Here is a 23,909-nt window from a genome sequence, read left to right as displayed (position 1 = left end):
GTGGCTCTGCCCCTGATCACGTGCGCACCAGGCTGTCCACGTGGCCAAACCCCTTAAGCACACACACACACACACACACACACACACACACACACACACACACCCTCCACCTGGCCCTGCCCCCTGGTCACGTGCCCAGGGTATAGGTGTTGCTGCTGCAGCACTTGGAGGGCGAGTGACTGGACTTCATCCTTCCAGGGTACACAGCGGTAAAGGGACAGAGCTGAAAATGGAACCCTCCGCTGCCCAGAGCCTCCGTCTCCTTGACCTGTGACCTCTGGGTGAGCTGCCCTTCACCCTGTGGCCATTGACTCTGATGGGTTTCACCCTTCCCTTCATTCCCCTCCTCCACCCCCAGCAGACAGGGGTCCGCAAACCAGCAGACTTCCTGCATTTCGCTCTGTGAGACGTGGCTCTGCCCCGCGCCTCTTGGTCTGAGTCCCCCATGCCACCCCACCTCCGTGGCAGCATCTCTCATCCCCTGTGCCCCCATTCAGCACAGGCACCCTCAGCGCTCCCCTGCAGCTCCAGGGACCCGCTGAGCCCGGGCCCCAGCAGGCCATCGTTCCCCAGGTCCTGCCTCAGGGTCCTCAAACCAGACTGGCAGGGGCGGGGGGTGGGAGTGGGGTTGACCCCTAAGGCAGAGGGGTGCAGACACAACGTGGGCACTCTACCCCCTCTCCCACCCCACCCCTTTAACACCCCCACTCCCTTTAACACCCCCCCTTCTAGGATGTGTGACAACACCCAGTCTGTGCTGACACATCCAGCTCCTGGAGGGCTCAGCCTGAGCCCTGCGGCCTCCAGAGGGGACCGGTCTGCAGGGTGTTAGGCAGAACAGGCCTCCCAGGGCAGCTGGATGCCCACCTGGCCCCACAGCCATCCTTCAGCCTCCCCCTTACCCCTCCTGAAGGGGAACCAGGTGTGTTTCCGCCCAGCCCAGCTGCCTGCCTTGGGAGGCGGCATAGGCTGTCGCCCTCTGCTGGCCAGTCCTCATTACTGCAGGAAAGTAAGAGGCACCCTGCCACCACCCAGCCCCTGCCCACTGGGAGCCAGCCCAGCACATCATTCCCATTTCTCAGGTCATATCCAGGCCTGGGCGCTTCCCTCAGCTGGGAAGGAACAGAGCTGGATTGGGAAGCAGGACGGTCTCTACAGCTGATGTGTGTGGGCCCCTTTTCACGAACCCAGGAGGCTCCGGGGCCCTCTGTGCATCTGTAACTGTGGCGATGTGGCTGTATTATCAGAGGTCCCTTCAGGGCACACCTGGGGCGTGGTGGCCAGGACTTGTCCGCAGCCTCTAGGACTGGAGCCCTAGGCTGAACTCATTAGAGGAAAGGCTTGTGACATCAGGCTTTGGAGCACCCTGCATCATCCTACCACCTGGGGCTTGGCAAGCAGGGCTCCCTGAGCCAAGTTCACTGCACTTCCCACCAAGCAGCCTGCCCTGGTGTGCCCACTGCACTGTCGCTGCAAGGAGCCCTGGGGGCTGGGTGGGTGGGAGGCAGGGTGCTCCTGGCCACATAGCTTCAGTGTTCATTTGGGCCCTCCTCCATCCTCTGGTGACATCTCTGGCATCATCACCTGCCTCTGCCCCCTTGTTCACCTGCCCACTTCTGGCTGACCATAAGCCCCCCCTTCCCCTTCCCGTTCTTGTGCCCACTTCTGTCTGATAATATGCTTATTTATAGAGGTTCGGGCACAGAAGTGAGCAGTTTTAAGAACACAACAAGGATAAAAGGTGGTGTGGAGAAATGCATCTCGTGTTCACAGAAACACCTGACATTGCCATAGAGCACATGTGTCAAACACAAGGCCCGCGGGCCAAATCCAGCCCGCCAGGCCTTGCAATGTGGCCCGCACCGCGCTGTCATCACTGCACTCCGCTGTCAGTTTATGACATTGTCAGTTTATGACTGTTCAGTAAACCATTCGGCCCGCGATTTAGGCTGGATTTTAGATTTTGGCCCCTTCTCTGATTGAGTTCGACACACCTACCATAGAGCAACCCTGACTCCAGGGAGCACCGGGCTCTTATGCGGAAATTAGACGTTCTTGCAGACTTTATCACATGCATCTTTCCTCAGAAAGTTGTTCCTGTTGCCTTCGCAGCCTCCAAAGTAAAACAGCGTACATCCGGGTATCGATGAGTTGTAATACCACCGTGGGAGTTTGGCTCGGCAACGGCCCCTTTCCATTGGAAGTTTGCAATCTTCTCGGGAGGCACTAGGTTGGGGACTTGATTGGCCTAAAGAGAGAAAGTGGTTGAGAGAGGCAAAATGTATCAGCTTTCCCTTGTTGGCCCATATGCCCATATGCCAGGGGCTAGGATGGCCACGGGCATAACTGTGAGGCTCTACCCAGCAACCGAGCTCTGTACCTCTTCCCATCCTGCTCATCTGGCCCGCACAGCAATGGCCCTGTCCGTCCGTACAGACACTGAGGCTTTCCATTTCTGGAAGTAGACTGCTGTGCTAAAAGCCCCAGACTTGAGAATCCTGTTCTAGTGGATTCAAATCCACTTACTACTGTGGGATAACTGTATCATTTAACTTCTCCAAATCTTCACCTCTTCATTTGTAAAATTAGGGAGTTGAACTCCATCATCTCTGAGCATCCTTTCAGGTCTGATTTTCTAGGATTTGATGAGAAGCTCTCTCAGGCTTCCACCTCCTGTCTCATCATCATTCTAGAAGCGATATCTATAGGAAAGGACTGACTTGGGATCTGAGAGTGGGGTGCAAAGTTTATTCAAATTTCTAGCTGTGCGATCTTAGACAAATGACCTATACCTTTGGCACTCAGTTTCCTTCATGTAAAATGGGGTATACTGTTCACACTTTAGACTTACCGAAGGCTTAGAGATAACCTATGGAAAGCATTGATCAATAGAAAAGCCCCAATAAGTAGCAGCTGCTCTCAATCATTCTTTCCTTTCCTTGACCGAGAAAACTGTGGAGAGCAGGGATCTCATCCTCTAATCAGCTCTAGTTTTTCTCTTTTCTACAGCACGTTTACCATCTATTATGTGTATTATGTATTGTTTGTCTCTCTTCCATTGGAATATGAATTCCACAAAAGCAGGATGTCTGCTTCACTCATGATGTTAGCCTGACCACCTGGCACAGTAGCTGGCACACCGCATGCACCCAGCATGTATATTTGATGAAGTGAATTGAAGTGACTGCAGCATGAGATAAAGAACAGACTTTGTACTGCCACTCTCCCTTCTCTATTTCCAGTCTATTCTTGGAGCTCCCACTTCCATACCAACCTGTTCCTGCTTCCGACCGAAACTCTTGGCTGAAGGTGAGAAACAGAAGAAATGGAAGAGAGATCCGGAGCCTCATGGTGCCACCCAGCCAGTGGCCCAGCCTGGGGCTGGCATTTTAGGGAGAAAGTGGACCAATGGGGAGAATTCTGGCTGCATATTCAGCTCATTCACCCCTAACTCTTGTTAATCATGAGTTTGGGCTACCTCTGGAACAGAGTGTCCAGCCAAAGCACATGTCTGACTCTGTTCTTTGACCTTATCTGATCTGTGGCTTTTATCCAAGGCCACTTTATTACACTTCAGGGTGGAAGAAGCTGTAACAATAATAAAACAATAGGTACCATTTGATGAGCACATTTACCTTCCCAAGCACCATATAAACTACTATTCACATATCACCTCCCTTGAACCCACACAGGATTCCTACAAGACTTAACCACCACCACCACCCACACATTTTGCACATGAAGAGACATTGAAGTGCATTAGCCATTGTCACATGTATAATGACATTCAAAGCCAGGATTGGGGTCCTCGTCTGTCTAGCTCCAGTTCCCTTGTATTATCCATTCATTCATCAAACACTTATTGAGTTCCCACTGTATGCTTCCTCCCTCCCATCTGAAGTCTCCCAGGGAATTATGAGAGCAACATTGTTGTGTAGAAGGGACCAACTTTGTCTGGTTCAGAGAATCATTTGTCTACAGACACACCTCAATTGCCAAGAACCAGCACATTCCCACCCACTTCCTTTCCCAGATCCTCTACAGATCTGATTTTTTTTAAAAAAAAGGCAAAGCTGGCATGGTGGGATATAGTGAGTCTGGGATATTAAGATATAGTGAGTCTAAGGTGCTCTTGACCTTGGGAAAGTCATGTGATCTCTCTGAGCCTCAGTTTATCATCTATGCATTGAGATCAATGATGCTGATTTAGCATACTTCCCAGAACTGCACAAGTGTTCAATGAATATACAAATGCTTCATACATTATAAATGCACACACAGACACATGCCATTTGCTGATGTGTATGATGAACTTTTTGGAAATGGGAGTGCAAGCTAGATTAGAACCATACTTGTTATCTATAGAAACGTGTTGCCCATCTTTGCACATTAGTAGTAACTCTTCCTTCTTTCTCTTTAAATCCCCTGCAGCCATGATGGTACTCATTCCTTGGACATTGCTTCTCCAAACTATAGTTCATACAATAATTGGTCAATCCTCTCATGGCCTGCTCACCTTCACTGCTTTCTCTGCCTTTATTTTCTTAAAGACTCCTCTAAAGTCTGCATTTCAACATCTTGGTAATACATCTTTTTTTGCACTTTAGTGGGTCTACTAGGATTATTCCTGACTCTTTCTTTAGCTCTCTTGGATCATCAAATCTGTTAGTCAGAAACCAAAATAATGGCAGCAGGAGGTCCCCAGGGAGTGAACAGACTGGCATTTGCCATTCGAATAGAGTGAGGGCAGGCCTGCGCGTAGGTGCTCATGGATGAGAGCTCCCACAGTGCTCCTCTTCTAGAGCAGTTGACCAGGAAGAGAAAACTGACCTTTTAAAACACAATTCAGGAGAGCCATTTTCATCTGGGGAGGAGGCAGTTCTACCCCCAGGGACACGTGGCCATGTCTAGAGGCATTTTTGGTTGTCACAACTTGCGGAATGGGGTGCCTACTGGCAGAGGCCAGTGATGCTGCTAACTAACCATTCTACAATGCACAGGATCGCCCCACCACAAAGACTGATCTGCCCCCAAACGTCAATGGTGCCAAGGTTAGAAAACCTTGCAGAGGAGTTATGGGACTGAATATTTTTTAATTATAAAAACATTTCCAATATGAGCAGCGTGATAAGGACTCCATGCAGTGAGGGCAGTGCTTGATGAGATGTGCCTGTACTTATTTGATGTATTTGTTGTACTTACTTGGCTGGACAGGCCTTGTGGGTGGTGTGGGAGGTACTGACCTTTGAAAACCACTCTGTACCTGGGTGGCCCTGGGGGATCTTTGGCTTCAACTCAGTGACTTGGCTCTTCCTCAGGTGACTTGGGTGGTAAGGTTCCTAACGTTCCAGAATATGGAGGACAGGTGTAAAGTTTATTAAAAGCACATTTGAGAAAATAGCAGGAAGCTCTTGTTAGTTGTCTTGCAGTTGTACTCATCATACGAGTCTTACCCTATATCAACCATCTATGTGTGAAAAGAATGAAATTACTTTTGATTGAGATCCATTGATTTGGGTGGTGTAGATCCATTGATGTAGGTGGTGTAGAGATGGGGGAGTAAATGTGGGTGGGATTAGGAAAGAACAAAGTTTCTTCAGTCAGATTCTAAACTCCACAAAACCTTTATCTTTTCTAGAAGGAAACGGACATCACTTCAACACCAACAATCTGTCAGAGGAGTTTCTGCCTTGTCTCATTACACTCGTCTAAAAAAGTCCTTGGAATAGATGTTATTATCATCTTCATCTCACAGGATAGGGGAACAGGGATTTAGAGAGAAGACTTGCTTAAACATGTAACAAGTATATGTATTATAAGCGTACACATGCTAAGAAAGTTTATTTCTCTATTCTTACCTTATTTATATTCAAAAATAAACGTGTAGGGGACAAAATAAGGTTGATTGCTTTAAGAGTAGAGTTAATTTATATCTTCAGAAATCCAAGTAGAATTTTTAGCCGAAGGTAATTATTAGCACTCTAACCCAAATAGCTTGGATATAAATAGAGGAGGGAGAAAGGGTTTATGAGCTCAGGAGCCTGGAGCTTTATTCATAGGACATAAAAACTGTTCACTGTAGGAAGCTCCAGTTTGACCCCAGAAAAGGGGTTAAACTGGAGTTTCCCTCAGTGAACAGTTTATTTTAAAACTATGTATGTTCTAATAATAATAATCTTTATTGTTTATGGAACATTAACATCCAAGACATTATGGTATGCATGCTTTACATAACTCATCTTGTGTGCTTATCAAAAACCCTGACACTGGTTTTATAGTTTTGCATATTTCACAGAGAGCTGCTAAATATTAAAAAAAGAGAGAGCTGCTGAACATGAAAACAACAAAGTGACAAGTAGCCATTTTATCCACCCTGATTTCCAACGAGGCTGAGGGATCTGGCAGCACCTGTTACACTCAAACCTGGATTTTAGCTCCAGTTTTGCTATTGATTTGCTGTGTGATCTTGGATGTCTATTTCCTACTAGAAGCTTCCATTTGTATATGTTTAAAAAAAATGAGGATTAACCTATGAAACTAGAAACACGAATCACAAAGGATGTATGCACCCATATGTTCATAGCAGCACAATTTACCTTAGCTAAGATTTGGAAACAGCCTAAGTGCCCATCAGCAGATGAGTGAATTAAAAAACTGGTACATCTTTACAATGGAATACTATGCTGCTGTTAAAAAAAGGAGTTCTTACCATTTGCAACAGCATGGATGGAACTGGAGAGAATTATGCTAAGTGAAATAAGCCAGTCAGAGAAAGACAAATACCACATGATCTCACTCATTTGTGGAACATAATAAACAACATAAACTGATGGACAGGGACAGATCCAGAGGCAGAGAAGCATCGATCAGACCGCCAGACCTCAGAGGGAAGTTAGGGAAGGGTGGGTGAAAGGAGGAGAGATCATCCAAAGGACTTGTATGCATGAATATAAGCCTAACCAATGGACATGAACACCAGGGGGGTGAGGGCATGAGTGGTTGGGGGTTAATGGAGGGATGAGGATACATATGTAATAATTTAATCAAAGAAATTTAACAAACATAAGGAGGGTTATTTGGGCTGGTGGAGCTCTCTAATATCCTCAGCTTGGACATTTCCTGAATTCTCAAACCATCCACAGCTTCCTGTGGGCATTTCTGGCTCTGCAGGAAGCTTTGAGATGAGAATAAAAAGGAGAGGAAGATGAAGGGGATCTCGGGTCTGCATGGCACCATGAACAACACTAAAAGATTCCACTCGAGCTGTTCCCTAGGTTCCAATGGGCAGAGAAGTGAACGAACAGTTAACAACAGAGAGAGGCAGCATCTCACTGAGGTTTCTTTAAGGCACGGAGCTCCGTTTGCTCATCACAAAGGCTCTGGGCTCATTCTGAGCAAATGAGCAGATGCCCTCAGCCCCAGGGCACACTCTGGCTATTCCCAAGGACCTCTCTGGTTCACGAGTCCCTAGGACGGATGATTCTGTTGCAGCCACTCATGTACTTCAACCCCAAGCAAGCATTGAGAAGCACCAATGGGTTGGAAAAGCCCCAGGTGCTTATCAGATTGGGCAGGGCCTTATCTTCTCAAGTTTAGAAGTACTCTTTGACACTAGGCCACCACCTTCAACTCATGGTTGGAAAACAGGTCCTGAGGGGAGCATTCCCGCACCCTTCCCGGTCCCAACTAGGTTTTCTTTTTTTAAATATATTTTATTGATTTTTTTTTACAGAGAGGAAGAGAGAGATGGAGAGTTAGAAACATCAGTGAGAGAGAATCATCCATCAGCTGCTTCTCGCACCCCCCACTGGTGATGTGCCTGCAACCAAGGAACATGCCCTTGACTGGAATCGAACCTGGGACCTTTCAGTTCGCAGGCCAACGCTCTATCCACTGAGCCAAACTGGATTTGGCCCAACTAGGTTTTCTTGATAGAATCATGTAAAAGAGAATTTATTTAAATTTCTGTGTTTTGAGCACACAAATATCAAGTATGGCTGTGCATTCATGCTTCTATTGTATGCATCCCAACCACAACCAAAATGAAAATATAATAATTTTTGTTCAACCATGTTCAAGAAAAGACTGAATTATCTTTCCACAGAAATTGAGTTTTGTAGAATTGCTGCCATATATGTAAACACTTAATAATTAATCTATATGAATCTTTTGCAACATGTGGTATTAGTTAGCTTTTAAATTTTGCAACTGGTTGATATTTTCTTTCTCATTTGAAGAATATTCACTTTTTAATTTAACTTATATTGTTTATGAAATATAAGTTAACTTTATAAGCTTTAGACCATACAAAACATGGATTGTCTCTGGTTCCATTCTTAAGCATCTTATGACAATTTTACTAGGTAACGGTGTCACCAGAGTTCTCGATTTGCAGGATTCTCCCACTCCTCTCTCCCTCTTTTGATGTCACTAGGACCGAAGACTTCTTTTCCAAAAACTGCACTCAGGGAGCATATGTAAATTATTCAGCCTCAGAGATATCAGACCTCACAAAGCACTTTATTAAGGTAAACTGGAGGCTTCCAAGGGATAAATGGGGACCCAAGAGTTGAAGATACAGGGTCAAAGGGCGATGAGCATTATATTTGAAGAGAAGCTGAGCCAGAGAAATAAACAAATCCTGGGGATTGGTGTTTGGAACAGCCAAGGTCTTAGCAGTGGAGATTTTGCCAGCGAAAACCAATATGGGACATCAGTCAAGCACACATGGAGAGAGCCTATATTATGAGCCAAATCCTGGAGGTTGTTTCAGCTTTGGTTATCCTACCCAAGACCACGACCCTGTGAGGTAGCAGAAAAGAAAGGGGTGAGATACTTGGACTTTAATTCCTATAGGAACTAAGCCTTGCAGTTAATGGAAAAGGGAGATAGTGTGTGTGTGTGTGTGTGTGTGTGTGTGTGTGTGTGTGTGTGTGTGTGATTTTTAGAGTATGTTTATTAATTCTGGGGACAATGAAACAAAGGAAGGGCTTAGGGTAGAAGAAGCAACAGGAGAGAGGCTAAGTGGTGTCCTGCGTTGGCTCTATAGTAACATTATAGGAAAGAAGTGAGCCATGCAGGGCAGTGTGGACTCACCGAGAAGTAAAAGTCAGTGACAGAAGTGAGCCAAGGTGCAGCAGCTGTTAGCTCACTATAAAGTCAGAGAAAAGGGAGCCTTGAAGACAGGTTCAGAGGGTTAACCTGGGATGAGCTGCCACTGCCACCTGCTCCCCTGGTTGTAAGTCTCGCCAGGATCCTTAGCATTTATGAGAAATAGAGATAAGACATACACCTGAGAAAGAGAGAAGAAAGGTGTGGGAGTGTTTGCGATAAAGATCATTTTGCATCTTTTCACAGGAAGAGAACACAGAAGTAGAGTGACTTCAGGGGCTCAGAGAGTGATCACATGTTCTAGTTTTCCATTAAAGTCCCAGTTTATGTCTGTTTTCCCAGTAACATAATGGTATTTCCTTTTGCTCTCAAAAGTATCTTCATGTCATCAATGTAGCATGTGGTTGTCCTAGCTATAATCACCTTAAGAAGGAAAGGGAGGAGAATTGCTGATGAGGTTTGGTGGAAATCAATGGCCTGGAGTGACTGTCTGATTCCTGGTGCCAAGCACTGGGCTTATGTTCTGGGCCTTCTTCTGACTTGGTCTCAGACACTTCACCACTTCAGCTTTCTATGTACCCTCTATTCATCTCATTCTTGCCAACTTTGACTACTGCTTCCCTTCCCTCCCTCTTTTTCTGCTACTTACCCCTTCAAAGGTGCATTCTTACTTTCTGATTGAATTGATTATATCAGCCCCAAACCTGCCAAGTTCCTAGAACAGACCAGCCAGCACCCGACCTCCCAGGGTAGCTCAGGTGATTGTGGGAAATGGGACCCGTGGAACTTACTTTCGTTTTTTTTGCAGATGGTCTTGCAGATAGATTCAGATTGGAAGTTGTTATTGTTCCCTAGGCAACCACCATAGATGAATTTGGAGCATGCCTGAGCTTCCTTATCATGCCACCAGAGTGGAAAGAGGCCAGGCAGGGGCCAACTACCTTTGGCAAACTACATATGTCTGCAAGGAGACTGCAGAGTAGAGCAGTTTGGGTGCCTGCCTCCCTAGAGAACATTTCAGACATGTGCAAAGTCGTGGAGGAGTGGCCGCTCACACCCCTCCATGCCTTCGCACCTGCCTGGAATGCCCACCTCTCTCTTGCTCACTAGATACAACCCTTTTCATTGTTCAAACACTCCACAGATATCAAACACTTCTATGCTGCCTTTCCTGGCTCCATGCTTCACTCCTTGCTTTTCTATATTGCTTTTCAATCTCACACACACATTTATTGCTTCTATATGATTATTTGTTTGTATTTTCTGACTCCTCCATGAGAATGTGAGATTTGTGCCTTACGTCATCTTGGTACACCAGTTCCTTGCAGATAATTTGGCACTGAGTAGATGCATCAGGAATATTCATAGTAAAACACTCCCTCTCTCTCTCTCTTTCTCTCTCTCTCTCTCTCTCTCTCTCAATAAAATAAATAAATAAATAAATAAATAAATAAATAAATAAATAAATAAATAAACAAACAAATAAATAAAATCGCTGATGTGGTTGGGCATTGTCCTGTGCACTGAAAGGTTACTGGTTCAATTCCTGGTCAGGACACATTCTGGGATGCAAGCTAATTCCTAGTAGGGGCATACAGGTCACAGCCAATCCATGTTTCACTCTCATATCAATTTTTTTTTCTCTCTCTCTCTCCCTTCCTCTTTCTAAAAAATAAAAAATATTTTAAAAAATTGAATGTATCCTGAATCTCAAAAAGCATTTTTAGAGCAAATATCTTGTACGTACTACTAAGATGAATAAAGAAGAGGTTTTGTTGTTGTTGTTGTTTTGTTTTTCAGAATCATATAGCTTAAGATTTTGCAGGTCTTAAATTGTGGATCTTTTTACCCTGAAAAACTTTACTGAGTTCCCTGGCTACACTGAGCAAACAGAGCCTATCACTGATGTCAGAGAAACCAGTAAGTATTTGTAAAATGAATGAATGGATAAATACTCCTCAATGGTCTTCTTTAGAGCTCAATTATATGAGCAGAGAGGAAAGAGTGAAGGAGGACAAAAGTGGTTAGGGAAAACATTTTAAATTTATATTGACAAAGAGGCCTAGAAAAAGCACAACCAGGAAATAGAAATTGTATATCTGTGCCTTATAGCTATTCTACCCCCTGGCTCTCTGTTGGCATTTGATGGGACTTCACTGGCTCCTTGGCGTCTCAGAGGATCCCAGAAAAGCAGCGAAGAGACAATGTGATCTAATGCCCACTCCCCCGCGCCCATCTTTCTTACAGGTGGGAAACTAAGACCCATAAAGGAAAGAAATCCGTTACCCACATCACACCCCTAACTATGAACAGAAAAGAAATAAAACCCATGACTCCCAACACCCCCTCCTTCCAAGTCCAGGATTTGTATTAATTAAAAGATGCACCCGGACTGTTGATTAGACGCCAGCCATCAGTGAACCCCGGAAGTGGTCATTAATGTCAGTGTAGGTGACAATGTCAGTGGTCTAGTAATGTCGGGGCAGAAAGTGGGGCATTGGATAGTTCAGGGGATTTCTGAGTTACCTTGTTGGAGGTTTAAACATTTCCTTGCACAGTTAAAGTCGAAACACTTCATCTTCTCTGAGCACTGCCTGTTCTTTAGACATTTGTTTGTTTCTTTCTTATCACAATGTACTTTGATTTTGGGACACGTGTCTAAGGGGAGGGAAGAAAGGACTTTGAAGGGGCCAGAACACCATCCCCAGGTCTAGGGCACCACTGCAGACTTAGGGAAGTTTGTTTTCACTTCATTGTCCACAGAAAGCAGTGATCTTCAGAGGGCTTGTGATCATAACAATTGCCACAGACAGTTTCCTGCATTCCCGGAGGCATCTTATCTGAAAAGAAGAATCCAAAAATCTCCCCTCTTTCCCACCCAGGATCCCAGGCTGAGGTGGGGGTGGGGGGTGGGGGAAGCATTTCTCAGGGTTAGAATCATTTGTTCTTTCCTCCCATCTGAGTTCCTTTCTCTACTGAGAGGACTGAGTCCCCAATACTTACATAAGAACCCCTCAAACAGCCCATGTTCCTGGACACCACCCAGGAGGATGAACAGTACCAGTATTGACAGAAGTCCTGAGAGCCCCATTTTAGGAGGGGCTGGTCTGGCTGGTGGCACCCAGACTAAGAACGAGTGCTAAGCAGCAGCTTCAGAGCTTTTGGCTGCCCTGGCACAGCTTACCACTCCGAGAGGCATAAGTCACTGGAGACCAGCCTGTTACTCTCCCTCCTCCAAGGAACACCAAGTCCCCGAGGCCATTGGTGCTGCTAGCTGACACCCACAGCACCAACCCTGAGGGAAGGGGCTCTTGATAGGCAGCACTTAGTCCTCAAGTGAGCTGAGGCTCTCTGGCTGTCTGGTCAACCAGAGAGAGAGAAGGGACAATGTTTATCTGGGGCTTCTAAACTCCTTTAGCAGAGGGAATGTTCGATTCCAAGGTCTTTGATTTTTCAGGGAGTTTGGAGGTCAAGAGTATCCTAGGTCTTCTCTTTTTTTTCAACCTACTCTTCTACTGGCATGTTTGGTTTTCTGTCTGCTTGTTTTTCCTCACACTGTTTATTTTCTTCTCTCTGTGCCTCCTTTTACTCTGTCCCTGCCTTTTTCTCTTTTTTTTTTCTGTGAGTCTCTCACAGTCTGGGTCTCTTTCTCCCTGCCCTTCTATTTCCCCCGGGTCCTTTTCCTCTTTCTTCTCTTTGGGCCACCCCTTTTCTTTAGCCACCGTCAGACAGTAAAGCTATTGCCATGAATAGCATGGAAGGGAGGAGACGGTTGATTTCAGATTGAACCAAATCTTCAGAGCGCCTATCAAGATCATGGTGCTTTGAAAGCCGGAGAGAATGTTAGGTCTAATGGAGAGCTTCTATCATCGGGTTCAGTTTGGAATAGGTGATGCAGGAGGGAAATACAATAGTAAATAAATGGCAGTTATGACCCCAGAACCAGCTGAATCAATGGGTGGGGCCAGAAAATTATTCCATTGAACTTTCCAATTTAAGGCTTGAAGCATCAGTAAGACATACTCCCAGCTCACCTGCAGCTGCAATTCTAATGTCCTTTTTTATTTCTAATCCATTTTTTATAATTGAGATGGAATTCACATTTTTATATTTAATATTTTTATTAAATATTATATATTTAATATATTTTAAATATATATTTTATTGATTTTTTTTTACAGAGAGGAAGAGAGAGGGATAGAGAGTTAGAAACATCGATGAGAGAGAAACATCCATCAGCTGCCTCTTGCACACCCCCTACTGGAGATGTGCCGGCAACCAAGGTACATGCCCTTGACCAGAATCAAACCTGGGACCTTTCAGTCCATAGGCCAACTCTCTATCCATTGAGCCAAACCGGTTTCGGCAATTAATCATTTTAAGTGAACAGTTAAGTGGCTTTTTAGAACCTTCATGATGTTGTGTAACCATCACCTTTATTAGTTCCAAAACATTTTCATCACAAGAGAAAACTCCACATGCATTAGTAGTCACTCTCTATTTCCCCCCAGCCTTACTCCACTAATCTATTTTCTACCTCTATGAGGTAGATTATGGCAATCACTAATCTATTTTCTACCTCTATGAGCTTGCTTATTCTGGATATTTTATATGAATGGAATCATAGAGGGTATGGCCTTTTGTGACTGGCTTCTTTCACTTAGCGTAATATTTTTGAGGTTCACCCACAATGTAGCATCTATTCATGCTTCCTTCCTTCTTGTGGCTGAATACTATCAAATGCATATTGATAGCTTTCCATTTCAAGCGTCAGAGTCTCTACTTCCCTGCTGAGAGTTTTCCCTGGCTCTTGGGAGCTTGCTCAGATTCCATACAGAACAGCCTGGAAGAATGAGGGATTTCATGCCCCCCAGACATTGGGAGAACATGGAACTCAGTGGACACACACCTCAGCTTCCCCAGAACTGAAGACGGAGACATGTTTTACATGGTCTTGTGGAAAGTCTCCAGTAGAATTAAGCTACAGTTTGCACAGAGGTAGCCAGCTCATTATTTAACTCCTTGCTTTCCTATATCACTTATCCACTCCTCAAATTTATCTCCCAAATAAACTACTTTTACCCATGCCCTTGTCCTAGGATCAGTTACTGGAGTATCCAAGCTAAGGAGCCCGTGTTATAAAAGGGTATTGCAATTTTTTTTTTTTTAAAGAAACAGAGGATAATAACAATATCCCTGGGGTATCAGTTTTCAAGGTTCTGATTTTCTTCACTCCCTTTAATGGTGTCTTCAGAAGCCTCAGTAAGCTTTTACTCTCCACAAACCATAATGTGCCAACAGATGTGAGTCATTCAGTCTTAGAGGCACAGGATCAAATAGAGTACTTTATTGGGGAAAACTGGGAGCTACATAGGTATAAAGAGGGGTTGCTAGAAGTTGGACAGTAGAAATGGGATCAAAACATGATATTTTATATGAAAAGAGGTTAAAATGGAAGAGGGGGAAGCAGATTCAGGGGTTCCATCTTGGGAAGGGCTAAGGCCTTGGAATGCGGGGAGTGGAACAGAGGAAGCCAACTTGGAGTGCCGATCAGGCACACAGACAGAGCCTTGAATCATGAGCCCAATCCTGGTGGTGTTCCGGTTAATTCATATGCATTCAGGATTAGAAGCCTGTTGAGAATGTAGACCAAGACCAGCTGAGCATCTTGGGCTTGCCTTCAGAACTAGTCTTGAAGTTGTGTTTGAACATTTCCACAGGACATTAAACAGAAGTGAATTTACTTTGGGATGCTACACATCTCCTTAAAGGAAAAATGGATGTAGATGGGAGTGGAATACTAGCAAGGCATTGTGGTTGGCCAACATGCCCAGTGCTAGGCTGGGTGTCATATGACCTCTGTGAAGTTGGGTCTCTGAAATTTCACCACATCTGCACCCTCCCTCCACTCCTCACGCTTGCCAGCTTTCATTCATGACCACGTTTTTCCCCCAGTCTCGGTTCCCGGGAAGCCCCTGTCCAGCCCTCGTGAGATTGATTCTTACCTCCTGATTGGAGCTTATTGTGTCAGCACCTAGTCTGCCAAGGTTGCAGCCCTCCTAGAATGGACTAGCCAACACCCAGACCTCCCACGTGGCCCTGGTGAGGATGGGATATCGAGGCCCCTGGAACTCACGTTTTTTGGAGCAAAAATTCTGACACAGGTCTTTGGTTTGGAAGTTGTTTCTGTTTCCTTGGCAGCCACCATAGATGAAGATGGAACAGGTATCATTTTCCTTATTATACCACCAGCGACGAAAAGAGGCCAGGCAGAAACCAGGATCTTGCGGCAGACTGCATATATCTGCAGGGAGATCCCAGAGTTGAGAACTTAGAGTGCCCACCCTGAAAAAATACCACTTGTTATTGTCCCTTTGACAACCCCCATAGGATAAACCTGAGCAGGTTCTTTTCACCTTATCACACTGTGGGGCCCAGCTCCATGGATGTATTGTGCACATTTGCGGGGAGACCCTAAAGTGGAGCTGTTTGGGCATCTGCCTCTCTGGAAAACATTGGTATCTCCTCCCCTTCTGGTCACCGGCCTCATTGTCTCCCCTGAGAGTGAGGAGACTCTGGTTTCAAGATTCTTTTCCTAATTCAGTGTCTGCGCATCCATCTCCCACATTACCTATCTTGTTCTCGACTTCCAATTCTGTAAAACGGAAATGCACAGTCTCACCCTGCTTGTTGCACAGGGCTCTCCTGAGGGCAAGTGAGACCACCCTCACGGCCCTCTAAGTTGCGAGCCCTTTGACTGTATCTGAATGTGCAGCTTTGAGCACAGTGCTTGGCAGAGAGTAGCTGATCAATAAACATGCCCTGGCCGAAGCCGGTTTGGCTCAATGGATAGAACGCCGGCTTGGGGACTGAAGGGACCCGGGTTTGATTCCGGTCAAGGGCATGTGCCTTGGTTGCGGGCATGTCCCCAGTGGGGGGTGTGCAGGAGGCAGCTGATCGATGACTCTCTCTCATTGATGTTTCTAACTCTCTATCTCCCTTCCTCTCTGAACAAAATCAATAAAATATATATTAAAAAAATAAAAAAATAAACATGCCCTGAATAAATAAATGATATGGGAATTAGAAATTATAAGCCATTCACTCTGCCTTCCAAAGCATGCCAAGAAGAGACTATGTGATCGTGAGTCAAGTGCGAGTCCCTTGCAAGGAAGGTGAGAGCAGTTTTTCAGATGGTCAAGGCCCCTTTCTCCCTGTGGTTAGTTTCACTCCTGATATGGAATGAATTGCATGCTCCCCCTTCCTTACCCCCCACTCATTTATATGCTGAAGTCCTAATCCTCAGTACCTCAGAATGTGACCCTATTTGGAAACGGAGTTGAGTTATACTGGAATAGGGTGCATCTCTGATCCAGTATGACCAATGTCCTTAAAAAAAAAAAGAAGTTTGTTCACAGACACACAAGGGGAGAACACCATGTGAAGTTGAAGACAGAAGTCTACAAGCCAAGGAATGCCAACCATTCCCAGCATACCCCTGGAATTAGGCGAGAGGCACGCAGCAGATTCTCACACATAACGGAGAAAGAACCCACCCTGCCGGCACTTGACCTTGGACTTCCAGCCTGCAGAACAGTGAGACAATAGATTGCTGTTGCTAACGCCGCCCATTCTGTGGTACTTTGTTTCCGCAGCCCTAGCAAACCAAAACAGGTCCGAACTAAACTACTAGTTCAGCTGAACAGTTAAGGCCTGTTGATTTTCACTTCCTCGCAGCTGACCTCTCTGCCACCCTTTTTCTTAAATTTTCATTTATTTATTTTTCAATTACAGTTGATATTCAATATTATATTAGTTTCAGCATAGTGGTTAGATATGTTTATAACTTATGAAGTGATTTCCATAAGTCTAGTATCCATGGGACACCTTACAGAGTTAATATGATATTTAAAATTTTTTTTTCAATTATAGTTGACATTCAATATTATTTTGTCTTAGTTTCAGGTGTACAGCATAGGAGTTAGATAATCATGCTTTACCAAGTGTTTCCCCTAATATTTCCAGTATCCAACTAGCACTATACATAGTTATTACAATATTATTGGCTATATACATCCCTGGGATTCTTTTGTAACTGCCAATGTGTACTTCTTAGTGCCTTTATCTTTTTCACTCAATCCTGGATCCTCCTCCCATCTGGCAACCATTAATTTGTTCTCTGTTTCTGTTTTGTTTTTTGTTTCCACATATAAGTATTGGTCTTTTTTGTCTGACTTATTTCATGAGGCTGTAGCATAATACCCTCTAGGTTGATCCACATTGTCGCAAATGGGAAGATTTCATTCTTATGGCCGAATAATATTCCATGCATGTATGCACCACGTCTAACACTCTCTTTAAGTCTCAGTGTCTCAAGCCTGGGCTGTTGAAATGACCTCAAATTGATCTTCCTGCCTCCATTCCTGACCCCTCCAATCTACCCCTAATGATGCTCACCAGAGAGAAGGTCCTGGTGGATCTGAAACACATCCTGATCATATAATTACACACTAAGACCTTGACTTGACTTTGTGACAAAGTCTCCTCATGACCCACAGGCCCTTCACGAACTGCCTCCTGTTTTTGACTCTGGCCCTTCCCCTACCACAGTACCCTTCTGAGCTACACACTCCTGCAACCTTCAACACACCATGCTATCCCACACTTTCACACCTCTCACTCCATATTTTCTCTTCCCACCCCACTGTTGTTCATTAGTGACACTCCTATTCCCCCTTCAAAATCTTTCTCACATATCAACTCCTTTATGGTGTCTTTGACTCCATCCTGCATTTCACACTCCCAAGATGCTAAATTGGACCTGCATTTTTCTGTGGTACTTCTGAGTTGTATGTGCATGTTTGTCATTTGTTTATGTCTTTGGTCTCACCTGTGAGGTTGTAAATTTCAAATGAGCAGGCTTGTGTTTGATTTCATCTTGGAACCCCATTCTTAGCAGGAAGTCTGAATTGGCAGAATGTTGAGGGTAAAACAATGAATAAGTAAAGAATCCTTGCCCTAGCTGGTTGGCTCAGTAGATAGAGGGTCAACCAATGAACTAACGGGACCAAGGTCCAATTCTGGTCAAGGGCATGGAACTCACCCCAGTCAGTGTGCAGGAGGCAACCAATTGATGTGTCTTTCTCACATCGATGTTTCTCTCTCTACCTCTTACCCTCCCTTCCATTATCTCTAAAAAATCAATGGGAAAAATACCCTTGAGTGGAGATTAACAATAAATAAATAAATAAATAAATAAATAAATAAATAATCTTTGACCTGGACTGAATAAGTTATTCATTGAGCACATACCATGTGCTAGATACTTTAAGAGACAAAGAAAAGGCATGGCCTCTGTTATTTATGAGCGTTCTCTCTCTCTCTCTCTCTCTCTTTCTCTCTCTCTCTCTCTCTCTCTCTCTCTTTCTCCCTCGCTCTCGGTCTCTCTTCTCCTCCACCTTCCCTCTGTTACACTCTCTCAGAAAAGCAATGGAAAAATTATCCTCAGGTGAGGATTAATAAAATCACAGAGAAAACAAACAAACAAACAATCTTTGTTAGTATTTCAGGAAACCATGGAAATGGGGATGGAGTGAAGACTGTAGCAGCAAAGGAAACACTCTCTGGTCTGAAGTGGTCAGGGGAGATTTCCTGGTGCTGTTAGACTTACCAGGTTAAGCAGAGAAGTGGGCACTCTGGAGCAAGAAGCTAGATGATACCGTTCGCAGCAACAAAGTTGGTATATGGTGGGCCAACAGTGGCCTCTGGGGACTCAAAGAGTAAGCATGGAAGCTAGCCAAGAGACTATCTGATTCAATCACGCCCTTGCACCCCTTTGCCAGGGAAAGCAAAGCCCAGACAAAATGAAGACATTGCCTAATGTCAGACATCATATTAGGGGCGGGGACGAATGTAGATCCCAGGTTTCCCAAGTCCAGCATTGTTGCTCAGACACCTACCCTTAGCACACCAGGGACAAAGCCAGCTCAAGTGGGCAGAAGGTGAGGGTTTGGGTAGAAGGATTGGTTATTCAGGGGCTCTGAATAATACCTTGTTGGAGGTCTAAACATTTTTTCCCACAGCTGAAGACACAGCACTTCTTCTTGTCCGGACAGGTTTTGTTCTTCGAGCACTCATCCCTTTCTTTGAATTGGCATCCCTCTCGGATTCTGGGGCATCTCCCTGGGGAAGAGACAGTTTCACAACCATGAGTCATGGAGGGCACAGAACCCATCTTCTCCAGACCCGAGGCAGCTGTGGGCAGTCAGGGAAGTTTGCTTTTACTCTGCTCTTCCCAGGAGTCCTTTTCCTCAGGGTGTTTTTTTCCCAGCACTTCCTGCACTACCCTCCTTCCTGTCCATCCCTCATTCTCTACCTTCTTATCCCATCCCTAGTCCCACCACCAGCCCAGCCCGTCTAAGGGAGGATTTTTCATCCTTGATACTAGTGACATTCAGTCGGATAATTATTTGTTGGGAGAGAAGATCTGTCCTGCTCATCGTAGGATGTTTAGCAGCATCCCTCCTCTACCCACTAGATGCCAATAGCACACTCAGTTGTAACCAAAAATGTCTCCAGACTTTGCAAATGTCCCCTGGAAGGCAAAATCACCCTATTAAAAGCCACTGGTCTAAGCAAATCTGTTCATTTGGCCTGGTCAGGGAGTCAGTGTTCGGGAATTCCTTCTTGAGGGGGAGGACTGAATTGCACAGTGATTAATACCACTCGCCCTGGCGTCAGACAGGTTTTTAAATTCTTAACTCTTGGTTTACCACTTATTTTCTCTGAGCCTTGGTTTCTTCATTTGTAAGATCGTTTTAGCCTCACAGAGTTATGAGGAAGAAATGAGACAACACGTATAAAGCTATAATTACAGTAACTGATGCACAGTTATGTTAACTCTCATTTAATCACCATAATAATTCTATTAATATCCCCATTTGGCAGATAAGGAAACTGAAGAAGGTGGAGTTTTAGTAACTTGCCTAAGACTACATGGCTACTAAGTGGTGGAACCAGAATTTGGACCCACCAAATCTGACTCCAGATCCCTCCCTTTAAATCCCTACTTTCTGAGTGTTCTGTAAATGGTAGCAATTAACATTATTACTATATAGTTATGGAATATTACTGTCTTAAGTTCAGAGGAACTTCTGGATACTGTCCTTTTTCGAAAAGTCAATGAACCTTTGGAGGTGCAGAGCTACTTTATAGGGCTGTATTTGAAATAATCAGGAATCAATAGGGATGATGTCCCAAGAAAGGGAGCTATTTTTGTGTGGAGTAAGAAGAAGGTCCCTTAAGCCCCGAGGGTTCCTATAGACCATCCCACAAATGTTATATCCTATGACTCTTCCCAGGCCCTCCCCACCTCCCCCCAAGAAAGACCTCTACTTCAAAGGGGCAGTAAGGGTTGCCTTGGGTCTGGATTCTTGCATTCATAAAAGGGAATCTTCCACAGAGAGGGAAATAAGGAAGAAATATTCCAAATATCTCTCTCCTTTCCCAACCCAGGACCAAGGCTAAGAGAGTGAAAAGTAACTCTAGTTACTTGAGACCCCATTACTTACTTGGAGAGAGCAAGTCAGCCAGACTAAACCCTTGGACATTTTCTAGAAGGATGGATATCACCAGGATCCTCAAAAGTCCAGAAGACACCATTCTGTCCGTCTGGTGGTTCGAGAACATAAAAATGTCTGGCTGCCTTTGTCCAGCCTATTTTTTTAGTAGTCAGTATCTTGGATATGAAATCTGGAGTCAAGCCAGCCACCCTCTTTTTTCCCCCTGGGAACACCATGTTTCTGAGATTATCAGTGTGGCTAGCTGGCAGCTGTAACCCACAGCCTGGGGAATGGTCTCTTATTGGATGGTTCCTGGTTCTGGTTCTTAGCCCCCTATGCTGGGCTGAGTCCTCTGGTCAACCATGGGGTGGTGGTGAGAGGGGTGGGCAAAGCTTGTCTCACTTTCCAGGCTACCTTAGAAATGAATGGGGTCTTCTTGATAACTCTGAGAGTTGTGGATGTCCTCGTTCTCTACTAATTTTCCATTTTATCTGCACACTAACTGGCATGCCCCTTTTGTTTCTGACAATGTGTCCTTTTGATCTCTTAGTATCTCTTTGCTTCTCTGTGTCTCTGTAGGTCTTTGTCTGTCTTTTTCTTTTTCCCATAATCTCTGTGTCTCTTTCTCCCTTCCCCACACTCTCCTCCCATCTCTCTCCCTTTTCTCTTTAGGTCACTTATCTTGTTTTACAAAGGCCAATGAATAAAGTTGTTTCCCCAGAGCACAGTGTGGGGAAGGAGGCAGCTGATAGCAGCGTTTGCAAAGTTTGTCAAGGTTGTGTTGCTATGAGAACAGGAGAGAATGTCAGAGCTTATAGAGAGCTTCTAGCCTCTGGTGCAAACTCCCTGTTGTCTAAGAAAGAACTATCAAATGAAGAAATCTGTCTGAGAGACCACAATACAATAAAGATCAATAAAGCAGCAGAGTTGTTGGATTCTAACTGGAATAGTTGGAGGGGCCAATGGAAAGATAGTGCTCGACTACTTGGAAGCTTTCTTTTTTTCCCATTTTTTCTTAAATTAAGGTATTATATGTGTACTTATCTTACCATTGCCCCCACCCCCACCCCAATTCCATACATGCCCTCACCCCCCAGTGTTTTGTGTCCATTGGTTATGCTTATATGCATGCATACAAGTCCTTCGGTTGATCTCTTATCTCCCCCAACCTTTCCACTGTAATTTGACAGTCTGTTTGATGCTTTACTGCCTCTCTATCTATATTTTTGTTCATCAGTTTATAATGTTCTTTATTATCCACAAATGAATGAGACCATGTGGTTTTTTTTTTTTTTTCATCGACTGGCTTATTTCACTTAGCATAATGTTCTCCAGTTCCATCCAGGTTGCTGCAAATGGTAAGAATTCCCTTTAAAAAAATTTTTTTTATGGCAGCATAGTTCCCATGTGTAGATGTACCATAGTTTTCTAATCCAGTTATTTACTGATGGGCACCTAGGCTGTTTCCTAATGTTAGCTATTGTAAATTGTGCTGCTATGAACATAGGGGTGCATATATCCTTTCTGATTGGTGTTTCTAGTTTCTTGGTATATATTCCTAGGAGTGGGATTATTGGGTCAAATGGGAGTTCCATTTTTAGTTTTTTGAGGAAACTCCATACTATTCTCCACAGTGGCTGCACCAGTTTGCATTCCCACCAGCAGTGCATGAGGGTTTCTTTTTCTCCACATCTTCACCAGCACTTGCCATTTATTGATTTGTTGATGATAGCCATTCTGACAGGTGTGAGGTGGTACCGCATTGTTGTTTTTATTTGCATCTCCTGGATAATTAGTGACTTTGAGGATGTTTTCATGTGTCTCTTGGTCTTCCTTCTGTCTTCTTTTGAAAAGATCCTATTTATTGGATCATTTATCTTCCTTTTATTAAGTTGTATAAGTTGCCTATAGAGGTTGGAGAGATTAAACCTTTATCAGTGATAACATTTGTAAATATGTACTCCCATACAGTGGGCTTTCTTGTTGTGGAAGCTTTTTTATAGCCACAGAATCCAAAACATGAGTCAGTCAACCAGTCTTCATAGAGGAAGACACTCTTCAGAGAGTCAATGACATCTCTAAGGTTCCTATTCCCTTTCCTAACTAGGTATTGCACCTTTGGGCCAAGCTTTGTTCTCTCATTGTCCTACCTAATGGACAGAAGCCTTGTCATCAGTGAGTGACTATCCGGTCACAAAATTTAGACCATAGACAGAGCCCCTCAGCCTATGGGTAGTTATGTCCTTGCCTAGGAATGCCTGAGGCGCTCACGCAGCTACATTCACTTATGTAGTGAGCCCCACAGACGTTCCCCCTGCCACCGCCAGGACCAATGTGGTGCTTGGACCAGCCCTGTGGTTCTTATTATGATTGCAGGACTCACCACTACAAAACCATCAGGGAACTTAGAAGAACAACACTTATTACTCGCAGGTCCTAAAGGGTACATGGCAGGCTGGAGGACCACACAGCAAAGTTGAGGGCAGAAAGCATGAACCTGGGCTCTGTCTTTATTAACACCCAAGTCTGGGGTTCCATAGTTCACTCTCTTAGATAATTTAAAGCATAAAAGTGGAAATTAGAACATGGGAAGGTAGAAGCAGGACCACTCACATGTCAGTTATCTAGGTTACTCAGGGCTTTCTAAAAGGCAGCCTGGTTCTTGACCTAGTTATTTTGCTCATGGCTATGTCTTACAGCTGGCAATATGTTTCCTAGAGGTGGGTGTCTTTGATGTGAATATAATATTTTACTATGGAGTTAAAGGTAGAGAGGAATAGTGGGTTCAAAGAGAATGAAGGTTATGTCCTTAGAGAGGGCAGGGTCTAAAGACCCACGGAGTCTAAGTGTCCAACTACTTCCCAGGGCCCCCAATCATGGTGAAATTGTCTCTAAATTTTCTTGAAAGTAAATGAAAATTCAGAATTTCTTTTTTTCTTAGAAGGAAAAAAAAATTTTATTTCTATCAAATTATAAAGTTTGAATAATCCTCAAGCAAGATAATCAAAGTAATCAGTAATGCCATGAGAACAGGTAGAAGAGCATTTACAGATTAGGTTTAGACACTTTGAATTAAGCACATACACCCAAGTCAAGAGGGCGATGGTTTTCACACTGACTGGGCACAAGCACGTGATTCCTAGGAAAGTGGAATGCCATTTCCCAGGACAGCAAACCGGGAACAAGTTGTCAGGGGGTTAGAGAACTGAGTTGAGCTTGAGCGGGATCATGGTGAAA

General features: G+C 44.4%; 1 protein-coding gene across 4 annotated transcripts; it reads right to left on the bottom strand.

The window, feature by feature from the left end:
* Window positions 1-1,800: 1,800 nt before the first annotated feature.
* Window positions 1,801-20,772, bottom strand: LOC311624997 (eppin-like; the record flags this gene model as incomplete). Of its 4 annotated transcripts, none has more annotated exons than XM_084888756.1 (4): window positions 1,801-2,248; window positions 15,248-15,415; window positions 19,162-19,293; window positions 20,682-20,772. In XM_084888756.1, 4 exons carry the CDS (start codon window positions 20,770-20,772, stop codon window positions 2,046-2,048), a joined length of 594 nt encoding a protein of 197 aa, XP_084744882.1. In that variant the 3' UTR covers window positions 1,801-2,045. The 4 variants fall into 4 exon arrangements, with proteins under 4 accessions (XP_084744882.1, XP_084744883.1, XP_084744884.1 ...); XM_084888757.1 differs by lacking the exon at window positions 1,801-2,248 and adding an exon at window positions 5,269-5,339; XM_084888758.1 differs by lacking the exon at window positions 1,801-2,248 and adding an exon at window positions 14,452-14,875.
* Between the last annotated feature and the right edge of the window lie 3,137 nt (window positions 20,773-23,909).

Source organism: Pipistrellus hanaki (assembly GCF_964339955.1).
Source record: "Pipistrellus hanaki genome assembly, chromosome: 6".
NCBI lineage: Eukaryota > Metazoa > Chordata > Mammalia > Chiroptera > Vespertilionidae > Pipistrellus > Pipistrellus hanaki.
This window is presented reverse-complemented; position numbering and strand designations above follow the sequence as displayed.